Source organism: Gymnoscopelus braueri, assembly GCF_963280865.1.
Source record: "Gymnoscopelus braueri genome assembly, chromosome: 12".
NCBI classification, from domain to species: domain Eukaryota; kingdom Metazoa; phylum Chordata; class Actinopteri; order Myctophiformes; family Myctophidae; genus Gymnoscopelus; species Gymnoscopelus braueri.
In genome coordinates, this window is record NC_137614.1 from 5,220,851 (window position 1) to 5,239,001 (window position 18,151).

General features: G+C 41.5%; 2 protein-coding genes across 3 annotated transcripts in view; both read right to left on the reverse strand.

Moving 5' to 3' along the window:
* Nucleotides 1-1,540: 1,540 nt before the first annotated feature.
* ythdf1 (YTH N6-methyladenosine RNA binding protein F1) lies at nucleotides 1,541-17,403 on the reverse strand. Of its 2 annotated transcripts, none has more exons than XM_080445329.1 (7): nucleotides 16,885-17,403; nucleotides 15,051-15,078; nucleotides 12,897-12,991; nucleotides 9,932-11,140; nucleotides 6,505-7,008; nucleotides 5,456-5,500; nucleotides 1,541-4,531 (listed from the first exon to the last, which is right to left on the reverse strand). In XM_080445329.1, exons 1-7 carry the CDS (start codon nucleotides 16,912-16,914, stop codon nucleotides 4,505-4,507), a joined length of 1,938 nt encoding a protein of 645 aa, XP_080301455.1. In that variant the 5' UTR covers nucleotides 16,915-17,403; the 3' UTR covers nucleotides 1,541-4,504. The 2 variants fall into 2 exon arrangements, with proteins under 2 accessions (XP_080301455.1, XP_080301454.1); XM_080445328.1 differs by having other exon boundaries at nucleotides 6,496-7,008.
* The window catches only part of LOC308097434 (sodium/potassium-transporting ATPase subunit beta-1-interacting protein 3-like), a gene marked incomplete at its 3' end in the record, with an annotated part of 40,345 nt that continues 39,344 nt past the window's right edge, over nucleotides 17,151-18,151 (reverse strand). The window contains exon 6 of the mRNA XM_080445193.1: nucleotides 17,151-17,245. Within this exon, the coding sequence (XP_080301319.1) occupies nucleotides 17,151-17,245 (95 nt within the window). The remainder of the gene's footprint in view (nucleotides 17,246-18,151) is intronic.

Sequence of the window (18,151 nt, forward strand, 5' to 3'; positions counted from 1 at the left end):
TTTTTGTTTTGATTGTTTTGGTTATGTTTAAACTTGCATGTTAGTGCAGGTACTGGCGGTATGCGCCGAACATCAAGGATATATATATTTTTAAATGGATAGGGGGCAGGTATTAATAAGAATTTATTCTTCTTCCTGCTCCTTTTCGCTCATGGGTGTATGTGATTTAAATGAATTTTTGAAATTATGAATTGTGTGAATTGTTATACACTACCATATGCGAAACAAAATAAAATGAAATGAAATGAAACATGCACAGAATGACTACAAATGATTATGAAACTCCAATTTATTAATTGGTCATTGTAACGTACCTGGCGTATCGTATGTAATTCTACGAGCAACACAAAACACACTGCAGAGAGGATATCTCTGGGTTGGAGACCTAGATTTATGGTTCCGTTTAGAGCAGTGGTTCTCAAACCTTTTTTTCATGTCAAAGACCCCCCAAATTACAATGTATTTCTTCAATATTCTTTGAGAATAGCACATCTACAAGCTCACAAGCAAATCTGCAAGATGTGAGCTTGTAGATCTGCTATTTTCAAATTGCAGATGTACTGTATATAGGGTTAAAGTGGCTAAACTGATTTTGATTTTATATAGACCCCTTGGAATTTAGAGATTTCCTGACAGCGACTACTGTATATTGAGCCACATAGAGCCATGTTTGTGTCTGGAGAACATTCTCCCAAATGGTTTTATACATTTATGTTGAAAACACACTAAGTTGACCCTGGTAAACTTTCAAGGTCACTGACAAGAGGTCAAGAAGAACCTGAGGCCACCCTGTTTTTTTCTACTACTACTGCTACCGTTACTGCGCTACACTCTACATAATCGTCTGTCGTGTGGAAACATGTCCAAAACTGTTACTTTTCAGGATTCACATAAAAAAAAATCTGCAAAAATGGCCGATCCACAACCTGAAAACGCATCTCAACACGTTTCGAGCTTGTAGATCGACAATTTCTGCTACATTTGTGTGACATACAGTAGTATGGCGAACTAGGGCGTTAATTTATGAAAACACATGGAGGTCTCAGTGTTTAACTCTGAAGGTAAATGAACTACCATCAGTGTTAAATTAACATTCAGCACTGCCTAAGCTGAAAGTTAATTTAACTCTGAACACACTATGCAATACGGATACCAAGTCATTATGTTGAGATATAAAGTCAAATAGCAGATCTACAAGAGCATGTAGATCGGCTATTTTCAGCATGCAACCAAGTTCATCAGCCATTACGACACCATCAAATACATTTTAGTCGACTAAATCAACTGTAGATTTAGTCGACTATAATCTGATGACATTTAGTCGACTAAAACTAGACAAAAACTAAAACATTTCAGGTGACTAAAATATGACTGAATGGAACTTTATTCAAAAGACTATGACTAAAACTAAATCAAAATTTGCTGTCAAAATCAACACTGGTTGCAGCTTGTTCGGTTCTCTCAGTGGTTCTCAAACTTTTCAGGCCGCGATAAAACATGCTGGTCTAGCCCAGGTAAACAAACAAATAATAGCCACAACCAACAGATAAGTATACCTTTAATAATGACCATGATCAAATCTAAGAATGTTGATAGTGACCTTTGATACAATGCATATTTAATTCAGGGGTGGCATAAAGTTATTTCTTTCTTTTTTTTCCCTCATAAATTTTCTATACTCCGATACCATTATATAAATCTGATCTCCTCCATAATCGAACTCTAAATCCTCTCTCTTTGTCTTACACTCTTGCGCACACACGCACGCACGCACACACACGCACAGAGTACAGCAAGCAGCTCTGAAAAGAAGTCACACACACACACAGATACCATATAGACAATTCTCTGGGGCTTCATACACTTATAACAATAAATCATCAGTAACATTAATTTGAAGGTTAAACATTTGAGGCGGTCTCTGTTAGCATTGCCAGTACATTAAAGCTTAAATCTGAAGAGGGTGAAGTGAAAAGGGTTATAGCCATGAAAATATCAACATTTAAATTATGTTAAACAGGGGAAAAAAGCAACAAAAACAGAGCGTGGCTTGGTTTTTAAAAAAGCGGTACATGCTACATTAGCTCCAGAATTACATAAACAACGACCCCTGCTGGAATGGCAGGGAACTGAGAGACAAAAAAAACAGCTACTGTAAGATTTGAAAAAGAAACAAAGGAAAACAAAAGGTTTTTTTTGTTAGTTAATTAAGAAAGAACCTGAACTCAAAACAGTATTTTTGCATTTCCATCCCATAAATAAGACGCCTTGGTCTCTAGATAACATCTTTTCCCTGAAAGCTTCTTGCTGACACACGTTGAGGTAACAGTAACAGCAAATTATTTTTAAATTTCATTTTTAATGCCGTCTGTTGGAAAGAAACTGTTAAGGCTCCGCTCTGGAAAACAACAAAAATATTTAAAAAAAAACACAACCAAAAGGAAATGTCGTGTGCCTTCACCCGACCATCATCATCATCATTATCATCCTACATTTAAAAACAGCGGGCCAAGTGACACATCAGGCTGTTCAAAATAACCTTTCATATATTCATGTCTTTTTACGGTCACAACCCTCCACGCCCATCATTTCCATGCGTTACTGGAACTTTCAGCGTCCGCCGAGTTTATAAGACCCCGCCCTCGAATGGACGAAAACGGGCGTTTTTCTGTTTCTTTTCTTCTGATCATGGAAAATACGACTGGCCACGTTTTACAGATAGCAGACATTTTGTCAATGAAGTGTTGTTCACTCTTATGGATGAGTAACCAATACAAGAAGTTTTAACATGTTTTGTCCAACACAGACCACAAGGTGAACACTCACTCACTGAGGATCAGCAGCATGTTGTCAAGAGAGGGTTGAAAAAAAGAGACTTTGTGCACATTATTCTCCTTTACCTATAGTAATTAGTAAAGAATGACAAATTTGGGAGGGGTTGCAACTAGGGCTGGGCCATACGGACTCAATTAAATATCACAATATTTTTTACCAAATACTAACTTATATGTTAACCCATTAAGACCGGGAGCGCATCAGTGTCATTTTAGATTTCTTTGGCTATTCAAAAACAGCAGATCTACAAGCTCATAGTGCGGCACCGAGTGCCGCACTACGAGCTTTTACATCTGCTATTTTTGATAAATCGTGAAAATGTGTGCAAATCTTTGAATATATATATTTTTAAAGCTAGCATTTGTAAATCAAATCTTTTGGTCCCTGGAACAAAATATTTTACAAATGTTCGCTTTTAAAAAATATTCAAAAGGTTTGCAAACATTTTTAAGATTTTTCAAAAATAGCAGATCTACAACTCGTAGCGCGGCACGCTATGAGCTTGTAGATCTGCTATTTTTGAATAGCCAAAGTATAAAATGATGGCTATAGCTAAAATCGAAAATGACACAGATGCGTTCCCGGATTGGGTTAATCTGCATCAAAGTTGCAACACCCCAAGTTGACAGCCTATTCAGGAAATGGAAAAAGCCCTATCTGATTGCAATAAACGATAGACGATAAACTCACCAATATTGCATCTGTACGGATAGCTTGGGCTATCCTCTTTGTGTCTGTCAAGTATTATTCATAAAAATTAAGCAACTTTCTGTCAATAAACTCCATGCAGTGATTATTTTAGAGTTCGGAAGCACCAGTTTTCAATAACTCAACGTCCTGTTGCCTCCTGCATACTATGTGCAATTTCGAAACAGGTGGCGTATGCAGGACATGATTTACAAGGAACGCTTCCAAACTCGAAACATATAGAAAAAAGAATCGCTGCGCGGAGTTTAACGACAGCCGGTACAACTGTCAGTATTCAGGTGCAATATTGATGAGTTTATCGTCATTTCATGTGATCAGATATAATAGGACTTTTCGGTTTCATGAATGGGATGTCAATGGAAGGTGTTGCAACTTAAAGACGCTTGCGGCTAACCAAATACCTCAATATCGATACTGTAACGCCAATATAAATTTGCAAACACATTCGAAAATAGCAAAAATAGGCTTTTCTACAACCTCACTGATCACCTATTTTTGCTATAAAAACAAAAGAATGTATAAAATAAGGCCTAAGTGATTAAAACCAGGGAAAAGACGACACTTAAGTATGTCATATCACGACGACATCTAGTCTCATATCACAATATCGATATAATATCGATATATTGCCCAGTCCTAGTTTCAAATAAAGATAAATGTAAGGCAAAAAAAAAACCTAAAATAAAAACATAGGGAAAAAAATTAAACGATGAAGCAGATTTGGACCGGTGGTACTGGCTTCATCCCTGCATGATTTCCGGTCGTAGAACTGGCAACCACACGCACGGTGGCCAAAAAGTTTGAAATGGGTCAAAGTCACCAAAATTAAATAGAAAAAAAAAGAAGATTCGTTTTCAATTTCTTTATGTCCTCTTGACTTTTTGTTTTGTTTGTTAATCTAACTTTCATTATGTCCGTCCGAGCACAACTGTCGATCAGGCTTTAAGGAGCCCACAGTCTTCTACTGTTTACTTCGATTCTGGCGATCCTTCAGTGGAAAGGGGAACAAAATGAAGGCAAATTATGAAGACGTTTCAGGCTGAAGCCTCATTTATACTCCGTATCACCACAAATAGCAGACCTACAGTACAAGCAAGTCTGCTTATTATAACGTTGCTGTTAGGCAGAAACCTCTTATTTCTATATTCTAGAATAGATATTCTAACATTATAATTTTTCTTTCCGTAAATTAACGTCCTACTTGATCATACTCAATGTCACACAAAAGCATCAAAAGTAGCAGATCTGTAAGCTTCGAGCTTGTAGATTGAATCCTCAAAAGTAACAGTTTTGGACATGTGAGGTTTCCACCCGACAGAGGAGATAAGCGATGTTTTTCTGTATAGTCGCTTGTAAATGTTACAGTTTTTTGGGCTTGTTGTCTAATGTTGTTTTAAACCAGTGGTTCTCAAACATTTTCATGTCAAGGACCCCCAAATTAATATGTCCACGCTCCCCCCCCCCCCACACACACACACGTATATTGTGCCAGGGACCCCCATTCAAGAATTGTGTTGTTAAACATGTCTCAAAAACATTCCAAATATTTAAAAAGATTTTCAAGACTTTTGAAAATAGCAGAGCTGATATTTTCAAATAGCTGATGTCTATATATAGGGGTTAAAGTCAGTGGTAAAACCAAGTTTTATGCTACATTAACTTAGTTTGCTGGGGACCCCCCTAAGTGTGTGAGCATTTAGTCGCTTCTTTTGTGCTCGTTTTCGTAGACCTATCCGCTTCTTCCTCTTGCAAAATCTGGCAACACTGAGGTCTGCTATTTTCGCCGCGTGACGCCGTTGTGCGATGAAGTATGAATGGGGCTTGATTCAATGTCACCGAAATCACCAACATCACAGGAAGCAGCTTTAAACACAGCTGTTACAGAAGATCAGTCAAAAGAACCATTGATTACCTGATCAAGTCGAGATCGGCTTTGTATTGGAGCAGGTTCATAGGTCTGTTGAATAAAACACATATCATCTCATCACAAAACACATCCATTTAGGGATGAAACTATCCACCGATTTCTTGGCAATCATCTCCATTACTTGTTTTCATTGCATTTTTTATATACGTATGTATAAACTATTCAACGTGGAAAAATGGGAACAGATTTTTTGTTTTTTATAATCGATTAAATTAACCACTTAAGCCCAATTTTATACCCGTTATAAATCGGTGTTGTGCAAAATTACATATAGTTGATCTACAAGTTCACAACAAACACGCATCTCGACACGCTTGTAGATTGTAATCTGCTATTTTCAGTAGTTAACAAAATTACATTTTTGTTAACTACTGGAAAAGAAAGACAAAGATTTTATTCAAATATATTTTTTAATATAATTGATTAAATCATTTATTTCGATTAAGTGATGCACCACTAGAACAATATAATCAACTTTGATAACACAACACTATAAAACGAGTAGTAATTATCTTTGGCTCTCCAAATTCCATCTCTGGCCTAACAAATGCACTTAGTCTCCTGTCTGCATTTTGTACAGTACTGACGAAGAATCTGTCTGTTTTCTTGATACCGCTTTGAATTTTAATAAACAGATTTGTAGTGTAGTGAAGGGCGGTGTTTTTCAGCTTAGAACCACCACCAAATTGAAGCCGGTTTTACTTCATTTGAATCTTGACCATCAGGTCAATATTTGTGTCAGATCCTGTGTCTAGGTGAGACTTGACCTTTAAACCAAGGTTAAAACCTAACACATTCTAGGGTGACCATATTTTAAAAAACCCAAACTGGGACACTTAATCACTTAAAAATCACTACTTTTGACAATCTCTTTGCCAACCAAGTGGTATCATCATTTTAACTGTGGTGAAAACCGGGGACATTTGAGTGTTTTAGAGATATTTGTCGGGGACTCAGGGACACCCGGCTTGAACCCGGGACAATCCCGGTACTCCTGTTCACCACAACACATCTGTGACGATTACCTTCCTCACCACTTCCTCCTCCTCCTGCTTCTTCTCGTAGTGGGAGAAGTCGTCGAAAATGGAGGTGGTGTGTTTGTAGGTGGCGATGATCTTCAGCACCTGCTTGGCCTTCTCCATGGGAACCTCCTGGGTGTCGCGGGAGTTGGTCACCGGCTTGTTGTCGTTGTTCTCCAGGCGGATGTGACGCAACTGGCTGTTAGGCACATCCTTAACGAACAGCCAGGCCACGTCGAACTTGCCCTTCCACTTGTCCTGCGCCCAGACACCGGCGCTGGTGCCGTAGTCCACGGGCGAGCGCATCTCCGCCACGCCGCAGAAGTGGCCGCTGCCGTTGACGCTGAACAGCAGGTAGACGGGGCCCTTGGCGTTCAGGGAGCGGAAGGCCGAGTCCAGCCGCTTGTTGCCGTGCTCCGTGCTGCACCAGATGGAGTACTTGATGGAGCGGTGGATGTCGTCCTCCGAGTAGCTCTTGATGATGAACACGCGGCCGTTCTTCAGGTTCCACTCGAACTCCTTTCGGGGGGGGGGGATAGGGTGGGATGGGACCACATGGATTAAAGGTAGTGTAAGTGATATTTTTTGATCAAAACAAAACGTTGTTGTTGAAAGGTTAAAGCTCTATATTTTCTTGCTATATACATATATATATTGCTATATACAGAAAATACATATTCAGGTGGGTTGCCAATTTCAGCCAATCAGAGGAGAGTACCCTTTTATAGCTTAAATCTTTATAGTGTTTCAGTTCCAATTTTGTCTGCTCACTTCTTTGTGTTATCACCTCCAAATGTGTAAATTGGTATTCCCACCTGAAAATGTTAAAATGTTCTGTTTACTAAAGAGCTGGAGAGACAAGGAGACTCCTGTTACTGAACAAACACTCTATTGCAATGAGTACTATCAGCATACAGAGCTATTTAATCACTTAACCTACCCCTACCAAAATAAAATCTCACGACTGAAATTTTTTGTTAGGCCAAGTCCTAATCTGTGATTTGTGAAACAGTGTGAAAGCATCCAAGTTTGTTAGTTTCTAAGAGTTTGCCTCTTAGAACATGCACACATTTATCACACATTATTACACGGCTTGGTTGAGTGCTTGATTCGCTGAATTCAGCGGGTGTGTTATTTCTGAATAATGACCGATGAGCTCAATAACAGACCTCTGTCTAATCAAAGACTCAGATCACCTGGCTCATATCAACCTGCGCTGCTTGATTTGATGCTTTATCCAACATGACAGCAATGTAAACAAACACACCATGTCATTTACAGCTAAACGTTGCTCTCAAGAATGTTTTTGAAAACATTTGAAGTGAGAAATAGATGATGCAGTAACCGTCTGAAAATGTATTCTATTTGATCAGCACTTCCTTGTTATCCGAGGGGACCGTGTTGCTGCGCTGGGCGGACGGCCAGCAACACTTATGGAAGAATACCAAAACGCCTCGCCCCAAAACACAGTCGCCCGGGGCAAATCCGGTGGTATTCACCTGGCATTCACCGCTGGTCCGCGAAAATAATGGGGGCGAGCGTGTTTTTGGGGCGAGTCTTCCGGTTACCTAATGGAATACTTTCATTGCTGTAAGCAAGTAAATACTTCGTTTTGTTGTTACTTTTGGGTCAATCTATTAATTTATTTATTAAGTAGCCGTGTAATAAGCGGGATAATTGCCGGGTAGTCATTTTCACATACACATACAGTACATGGACACACACAGACCGCTTCCGTATGCACCGTTTCTCTCTAGACCGGGTATGGCACGTGGGAAAAGCTAATTATCCCAGTGCATGCCAGAGATGTTGTAATTTTTCTGGTAATTTGAATTCTCTGCGCTACAATTATTGTGATTGTATATTGTATACAAGTATGTTGTATACAATAAAAAGGCTGTCCATTGGTGCTCAAATGACAGCACACCTAGGCGTTCTCAAATGAGGGATTTGAGAACGTCCTAATCACAATATAAATATTACTAATCACAATATAAATATTACTAATCACAATATAAATATTACTAATCATAATATAATCAATCAATAATATTACTCCACTATTCAACCGTGTTGAAAAAAACAGTCAAATCCTCTGTGGATTTGACGGTGTACTAGAAGCTCCTCCCACTCTGACATCATAAGCTGTGATGTCAGGCGGTGTGTCGGTGTCACAGCGCAGCTGCGCTAGGCGGCTAGGCTAGCAGTTTGCATGGAATGTTCGCAGACGCAGTAGCTGCATTGTTTCCCAGGGAATATCTAACTTACAATGAGATTGAGCAAACCAGTAAGCTTGTGTTTCTCTATGTGAGGGTATTGACTCAGTTTTGGGAAAAGTTGTCTGGCACACAGCCATCTGAACGGGTCTGGACCATAGACTGTAAAAAGAATGGACGATGGGAACGTGACGTCACCCATTGGTTTCTACAGACCGTAAATGAAGCCGATTGTTCAGGAACGTGCATCCTCCATCTTTAATATATACAGTTGGGCACGCCGGAACTCAAACGCTATTGGTTGAGACCAGACATGTGACCAGGGAACCGTAAAACAACCCCCAAAGAATGATATTGGTTGGGTAGCTTGTCAATCAAGAGCGGGGCGGGGAATGAATGCTATTGGTTGTGTAGGTTGTCAATCAAATCATCCCACCCCTCCTGTAGCATAGCCTACTTTATCTTCAATTTTAGAATAAATGGGACCATAATTTAGCAAAACGCATATCATGATGATTGAAAGGAGACTTTAAACTAGCGACTGGAAGCATATAGTATTTATGACAATTTTTATTAAGGTAAGAAAATCTAGTCTAAAGTTCATCCAAAAACCCATCCGCTTTAATGAGAGAATATTCTTTCTGACACCTGCAGCCACCTACTGGCCATTTATATGAACTGTCTCTCTTCCGTATTGGCCTCATTGTAAATATCCAAGCCTTGCCCCTTGGTCTGGACTGACTGAGTAAACAGGGACTAGTTATCGTCTCCGTCAGACCGCATGTACTTCCAGGATAACAGAGACAACAGTCGCAAAAGGTTTGTTATTTTGAGAGAGAGTTGCCCCACAATATGAATAGCTTTTGATTTGGAACCAATGGACCCTTACGGGTTCCATTTGTACACTCTCAGAGTTACACACCCGTAAGAGGTCCATTTGGAACCCCCTCAAGGAATGATGAGGGGTCCCTGGATCACACTTTGAGACCCACTGGTGTAGCAGAGTGTTTCCAGTGAGCCAACATGCACAACATCAGCACCCTGACTCTGTTTGACCAGAATGGAACAGAGCCTTCATTAGTATCATTGGTAACACCTGTGAAGGAAGTAAGGAAGAGGCCCAATTTCTTTCCAATATGGCTGCTGTGCATAGAGAGCCTATTGTGCCAATAACCACGGTAAAGCACATCCTGGAGTGTAACAATGCTTCATTGTCCCATCCTTACCTTGGGGTTGTAGCTGTGGTTGGCTCGCAGCTTCTCCAACACGGGGTGGGAGGGGTCCATCCCTGGCCCCGCCCCCGGCGGACCGCCTCCTCCGTTCCCAACGCCCCCGCCCGCCAAGGCGGAGCCGGCGCCCTCCAGGCCGCCTCCTCCTCCTCCGTAGCCCGGGTTGCGGTTCCGCGGGGCGACCCAGCGGGTCTGGGGCGGCGGGGGGTGGGCCGAGCTGTGGTTCTGGTAGGACTGCTGCGAGTGGTGGACGGGGGGAGGGGGCGGGGCCTGCATGGCCATCTGCTGCACCAGGGACTGGGCCGACTGGTGCATGGACTGCTGGGGGGGCGGGGGCAGGCCGTGGTGGGGGGGAAGGTGGCCGTGGTGGCCGTGCATCTGCGGGGGAGGCTGGTGGGCGTGGTGGTGGTGGTGGTGGTGGTGGGGGGGCAGAGGGGGAGGGGCCACCTTGGCCACGGAGCCCTTGTTGTCCCAGGTGCCGATCTCCATGTTGTGTTTGATGGGGGGCGGCGGCAGCGCTCCGCCTGGGAGCGGCGGCATGCCGCCCCCGCCGGGCTTGCTCTTGGTCTTGATCTGCGTCGGCTTGGCGGGTTTGCTGGCGATGGCGGCCCACGACGTGGGCTTGGGCGGCGGCATCCCGATGGGCGTGCCGCCGTTGCCCGCGGCCACGGCGGCCGCCACGTTGCCGCCGCCGCCCCCGATCACCGAGCCCACGCTCTTGACCCCGGAGCCGCCGCCGCCCCCAGTCACGTCCCCGCCCAGTTTCAGTCCCAGCATGCCCTGCTCCAGGTTGTTCATGCCCGGCGCTTTGCTCAGAGTGTCGCTGTGGAAGCCCGTCTGGCCGTCGGGGACCAGGGTGCCCCCTAGGGAGCTGGGCGGGTAACTGTAGCTCCCGCCGTACGCCGAGCTCTGAGTCTGCTGGCCCTGCGAGTTGCTGGTGCCCCAGGCCGAGAACGCCGGGTTCTCGGGGAAAAAGTTAAACCTGTGGGGGTAGATGCTGCTGCCCAGGCCCCCCGGCTGGCCGAACACCGTGTCGTGCATGAAGTGGTGGTCTCCATTGCTGAGGGGGGCGTAGGGGGTCAGGTACGGCATGGGGGGGTCTCCTCCTGTAGACCAGGGAGCCTCGCTCAGAGGGTACGGGAACCCAATGGAGGGAGCGTAGTAGCTGGACAGGTACGGGTCTGTCATGGACTGATAGTTGTTATTCTGGACAGAAAAATATTAAAAAAAAGGTTGTCATCATTATAGCCAGAATGATGACACATTTTGTCATCACAGGAAGGCTGTGGACACTTCAGAAACCTGTCTACCAGCAGGGTTGCCATTTGATTGCATTTGATTGCATTTGAAAATAGCCGATCTACAAGCTCACAACGCGTCGCATCGCGACGTGTTGTGAGCTTGTAGATCTGCTATTTTCAAATAGCTGATATGTATATGTTAAAGTACTCATGTGGCCCATAGTCGCTTCTTTTGGGCTGGTTTTCCTAGACCTGGTTGCTTGTTTGTCTCACAGAATCTGGCAACACTGTCTACCAGTGACATCATCGTTAGGAGGTTTTTTTCTTCTTCAATATTATTATTATTTTATTGAAATTTTTATAAACGCGAGAACAATGGCTTCCATTATAGCATGCCAACTTTCCAGGAATAGAAAGCCTGTAGTTTCTATTAGCATGGATTCCACATCAATGATGTCACTAGTAGATGGGGTTTCTGAACTGTCCACAGTCCTCCTCTGAGACACTGAGTGAGTAGACAAAAATGGTGCCATCTTATCATGAGCATTAGTGAGGACCAGTTATATGAAGACAGGTTGAAAATGGGTGAAGTCGTCCTTTAAGATTCATTTATTTGAAATGTGTATTGGAGGAACGGCCCTTTGAGATGCAGCATCTCCTTTTCAAGGGGGTCCTTGAAAAGGGATGACATTTGGGTAGATTTGACTTTTATATAAGAACAAGCAAACGATTAATGTAAATATAAAAACACACTAACTGAATGTTTATTTCATTTAGCGACTTTTTTTTCCACATTTCTTTCTAGAAATAGCAGATATGCAAGCTCTTAACTTGGAAGTCTGGAGCCATTTTCGTATATTTTGGTCTTGGTCGGGTTTAGTCGACTAAATATCATAAGATTATAGTCGACTAAAACTACAGTTGATTTAGTCGACTAAAATGTATTTTGGCGGTGCCTTGATGGCATCGTAATGGCTGACTGTAAACTTGGTTGCATGCTGAAAATAGCCGATCTACAAGCTCACAACGCGTCGCAGCGCGACGCATTGTGAGCTTGTAGATCTGCTATTTTCAGAGCGCAACACCCGAGCGCAACCAAACATAAAATGACTTGTCTTGTAGTTCTACTGGATCTCTTCTCCACTAGTCCTTGTCTAACATTTTAGTCTAGTTTTTATTTGTTGACAAAATTGTCAATATATTTAGTCTTAGTTTTCGTCAGTGAAAAAAGGTAGTTGACCAACATTTTTCATCATAGTTTTAGTCGACGAAATCAACACTGGCTGTCGGGCATTGGACATAACATCATTATGTCCAATGCCCGACAGCCAGTGTTGATTTCGTGTTGCGCTCTGAAAATAGCAGATCTACAAGCTCACAATGCGTCGCGCTGCGACGCGTTGTGAGCTTGTAGATCGGCTATTTTCAGCATGCAACCAAGTTTACAGTCAGCCATTACGATGCCATCAAGGCACCGCCAAAATACATTTTAGTCGACTAAATCAACTGTAGTTTTAGTCGACTATAATCTTATGATATTTAGTCGACTAAAACTAGACAAAAACTAAAACATTTCAGATGACTAAAATATGACTAAAACTAAATGGAATTTTATTCAAAAGACTATGACTAAAACTAAATCAAAATTTGCTGACAAAATCAACACTGCCGACAGCAACGATTATTCTAAAACAGACCAACAGAACCCCACTGTTTCCTACCTGATTGGACTGTCCAGTGAGATAGGGCTCAAAGTCGCTGTCATGTACTGTATCCTTCTGGTGGAGGGAGCCATTCTGGACCGAAACGGGAAAGGCTGTAAGAATAAGAATAATATGAAATCATTATCAGACACGCAGGTGTGACGTAGCATAACCCATTAAGACCTGGAACGCATCTGTGTCACTTTTTGATTTGAGCTAAAAAGCATTATTTTACACTTTGGCTATTCAAAAATAGCAGATCTACAAGCTCGAGCTTGTAGATCTGCTATTTTTGAAAAATCTTAAATTTGTGCAAATCTTTGAATAGATATTTTTTTAAAGCGAAAATTTGTAACTCAAATCTTTGCTTCTGGGGGTCCCTGGAACAAAATATTTTGAGATGGGGGTCCGCAGCCAAATACATATCATTTTGGGGGTCCTTGACATGAAAACGTTTGAGAACCACTGACACAGTAGCATACGTTTTTTTCAAAAAACAGTTAGGATTTAGAAGACATTTTGTAGATCGGCCTCAGGTCTTAACCCATTAAGACCTGAGGCGATTCTTTAAAAAAAACAGTTTTTGGAAAAAAATCAAAAAAAAAAATCTTTCAGGATTTTTCAAAAATAGCAGATCTACAAGCTCATAGCGCGGCACTCGGTGCCGCGCTATGAGCTTGTATATCTGCTATTTTTGAATAGCCAAAGACATCTAAAGTGACACAGATGCGTTCCAGGTATTAATGGGTTAATGGGATAAATGACTCATGGGTGCAACATGGCTGATCTTCAAAGCATTATGTGCACTATGTGAGTTTCATCAACATGGAGTTTACATGGAACCCTGGTCTGATCAAGTATCCGTCAGAAAGAACCAAGATCTCCCGCTACAGCTGGGAGAACACTGAACATCAATATCTTTAAAAAGGTACAATCCAGGACTTATTCTAATGAATAAAAGGTTATTTTAACCCATTAAGACCGGGAACGCATCCGTGTAACCACTTTATCCATATTTTGGATATGAGCTTGTATATCTGCTATTTTTGAATAGCCCAAAGTATAAAATAATGCTTTGCTTTCCCGGTCTTAATGGCTTAACCAATCAGTACGGTAGTGTCCGTGTTGTAGCTCAGTTGGTAGAGCTACCGAAAAACGTGTTCGCGCCTTTGTCTCCTCCAGGTTGGACTACTGTCTGCAACGCACTTCTCATCGGGATCCCTAGCCTTCCAAAAGCTCCAGTATATCCAGAACAGCGCTGCTAGGGTCCTGATGAGAGTGCGTAAACACGAACACATCACACCCCCATCCTCCTCCGCTCACTCCACTGGCTTCCCGTCTCCTCCACCCGGACCGAATACAAGATATCCCTGTCAACTCATCAGTGCATCCTGTGGAAGTCACTGCCTGGGGACCTCAGGCAGGCAAACTCAGTGTCCTCTTTCAAATCTCTTCTAAAATTTGTATTGTATATTTTAACTGTTGTTATTGTGAAGCACTTTGTAACTTGTTTTTGAAAGGCGCTATATATAAATAAAGTTATTATTATTATCCACGGCAACGCTCCTTCCTACCTCAAGGAATTAAGTCTCGTCAGAACCCCTCGGCTTGCAACCTCCGCTCCGCCAACACCAAAATCCTCAAAACCGCCACGACCAAAGCTACATACCATGGGCGACCGGGCATGCCTTCTGCTCGGTTGTAGGCCTGTCACAATTGTTACGTAATCGTCTAATCACAATTATTTGCGATAATAGCAACACTTTTTGCATAATTGTTTCCATGTTGAAAAATGTTCACCCATTTTCAAATATAAAAAATAGCAGAAATAGCTGATCTACAAGCTTACAACACGTCACAAAGTGACGCGTTGTAAGCTTGTAGATCTGCTATTTCTGCTATTTTTACACATAACATTATTAAATGACAATAATTTCTATTTTCTAATTTATATTATAATTTCTTCCCTTTTTTTTGTTTTGTTTTTGGTATGACCGGCCGGGTCATAAAAAAAAAAAAAAAAGGGACCCAAGGTGGATTGAACCCCGACCTCCCACTCTCAGGCTGGACACTCTGACCACAAAGCCACTGAGCTGGTTTCTCTCTGGATTAACGTGTCTGCTGAATGCCTACATTGTTAAATGTAAATTGTGAGAAGTGTGTTTTCTTTACCTTTACTGGCATCTTGTCCTTTCGATGTCTTGGTGGTGACCCCGTTGAAGAACACGTGCGAGAAGAAGATGGAAATAATTAGTTAGTCGTGAGGCTGCTAAAGCACAAAATGTTAATAATGACAGCATCATGCATCACTGTGATGCGTTGACATTTACAGGTGATTCCATTACACAAGCGCACACGCACACGCACACACACACACACACACAAATAACCACAAAATCCCCAGTGAATGCTGCGATCCCAACTGAACAACATCGACAGAACCTAATTGTGATTATTTTATAGAATATATCAATTTATATACTATATAAATAAATTGTGATATAAAATGTGATCGTCAGTATCAATATTTCAGAACTTGGAAGTTGTTTTAAGAAAAAAAAACTGTTCTGTCACAGACAGACAGACAGACAGACAGTCATTATCTATCTGGTCTACTGAAAATGGTAAAAGATTTTGATTGAAATGCAATCAAATCTCTAAATGCAATTAATTGCAGCCTCTTTGTATTTGTTAATTAATAATTAATGCCAGTAGTAATTATTACAACATCGACTTGCTGTTTTAATACATCATGTGAGTTATTAGTCTATAAATGCCAGCTAGCCTGCCTGGCATCCTCCTCCTGGCATCTAGGGTGGCATCTATAGGGTGGCATCTATAGGGTGGCATCTATCTATGTATGCCCTGCATTTACAACTCTGCGGTACGACGGTGGTGTCGCTTGGCCAAAAGAAAGGTGTAAAAGAACAGATCTACAAGCTAACGACGTGTTGTTAGCTTGTAGATCTGTTCTTTTACACATTATCATCATCAGGGGGTGGTTTGTTGTCGTGCTCTGATTGCTCTCTTGTAGATCCGTGCCCACCTATCCGGATACAGGATAGGTGGGCACTAGGGACATCTGGGCACCTCGATGTAAAATTGGCTATTTTGTCCGAAATGTAAAAAAATTAGTAATGTAAAGTATACATGATGTGAACATGCACGGTAGATCATTATAATAATATAATAATAATAAGTAATGTAAATTATACATGATGTGAACATGCACGGTAGATCACTAAAATAATATAATAATATGTAATGTAAATTATACATGATGTGAACATGCACAGTACATCATTATAATAACAATACTAATAAGGATAATATTAATAATAATAATAGTAATGTAAAGTATACATGATGTGATCATGCACAGTACATCATTATAATAACAATAATATTAATAATAAGAATGACAATATTAGTTAATAATAATAATAGTAATGTAAAGTATACATGATGTGAACATGCAGGTACATTATAATAATAACACTAATAATAATAATAATACATAATATAAAGTATAAATAATGTGAACATGCACGGTACATCATTATCAGAATAAATGTCATCCTTCAACTTCTTGTTGATGCCCTAAAATGACTGGTTATACAGGTTTTGTAGCAATTGTAGAAATATTAGACCATAATTGTCGAATGTGTAAGCAAGTTCTAATCATGCATACCTTACTATCAGGGGGTCCCCAGCAACATGTGTTAATATAGCATCACAATAATTTGAACCACTTTAACCTTTGGCTATTTTTTTGAAAAATCTTGAAAATGTGTGCAAACCTTTGAATATATATATATATATTTCAAGCGAACATTTATAACTCAAATCTTTGCTTCTGGGGGGTCCCTGGAACAAAACATTTGAGATGAGGGGTCCGCGCGGGCCAGATACATATCATTTAGGGGGCGGGTGGTCCTTGACATGAAAAAGCAGGTAGAACCACTGATCTAAAAACATGTAAAACATGAAAAACAAACCATCTCACCTGGGGGTCAATACTAGTGGCAGACATCATTCACATCAACACAAGGCGTCGGTTGAGATCCTTCACGAGGGAGAGAAATCAGATCCACCAGACCAAACACACTGTGTGTGTGTGGTTAAAGAACGTTGTGTCTGATCGCTGCTGTTTGTTGTTTATAAGGTAATCCTGCAGCTCAGGATGATGTTTATAGTGAACGGTTCTGCTAACACCAACACTTAGCATCCAGAGGCTAGCAGAACCTGCCTTTAATAATATAAAACCTCCTCCTACAGTAGATCAACAGCCTGCCTGCTGGTTGGTTGGTTGGTTGGTTGGTGGATCTCGCCCAGGATGATCCAGTGGATCTGGTGGTGATCTAGTGCTGCAGACAGAGCAGATCCAGAGGGGTGTAGTATTATTATTGTTGTTGTTGTGTTGTTGTTGTTGTTTAGAGCCCCAGGTTGCTGGTTGAATTCTCTTCTTTCTTCATTTGGCCCAACAGTTCAGTGGCTGCTCTGCTCATCACTTCCCCCTTCGATGGCACCGACTAGCCCGTTGCCAGGTTTTGCGAGAGAAACCAGCAAAACCGCCGCAGGGTCTAGGGAAACGAGCCCCAAGAGAAGCGACTATACAAGGCCCACACCAGCACCTTTAAACCTGATATGGCTATTTTATTTTCAAATAAAAAGCTTTTTTTTAAAGTGGAAATTGTGGAATATTTTTCAAATCCATACAAATCTTGTATGGGGGTCTCTGGGGAAGGGGGGGGGGGCATGGAAATGTGTGAGAACCACTGGTTTAAACAACATTAGGAAACAAGCCAAAATAAGCAACTACACTTTAGAAGCAAGCCTAAAAAAACATAAAGCAACTCTACAGAATAATAAGCCCGAAATCACTTATAATAAGCGGACATGGCAACACTGGTGGCACCAGCATCCGGGAGACACGCACCGGACGTGACGTCGGTGACGCGAGAAGACTCCGCCTCTCGACTCTCACGCAGAAAAAGAAGTCGTTCATTTGTTCATTTCCAAAGAGATGGACAGCTGAGATGGACAGTGGTGGAAAAAGTACTCATTACTCAATTTGTTTTACTTAGGTAAAGTCCGGAATAAAATTACTTGAGTAAAAGTACACAAGTATTGGTATCAAAATGTACTTAAAGTACCAAAAGCAAATGTACTCATTATGCAGAATGTCCCATTTCACAAGTTTTGATAGCCTATGTAAAATTAAGATGTATAAAAATCGTTTGAAATTAGCAGAGCTACAAGCTCACAATGCG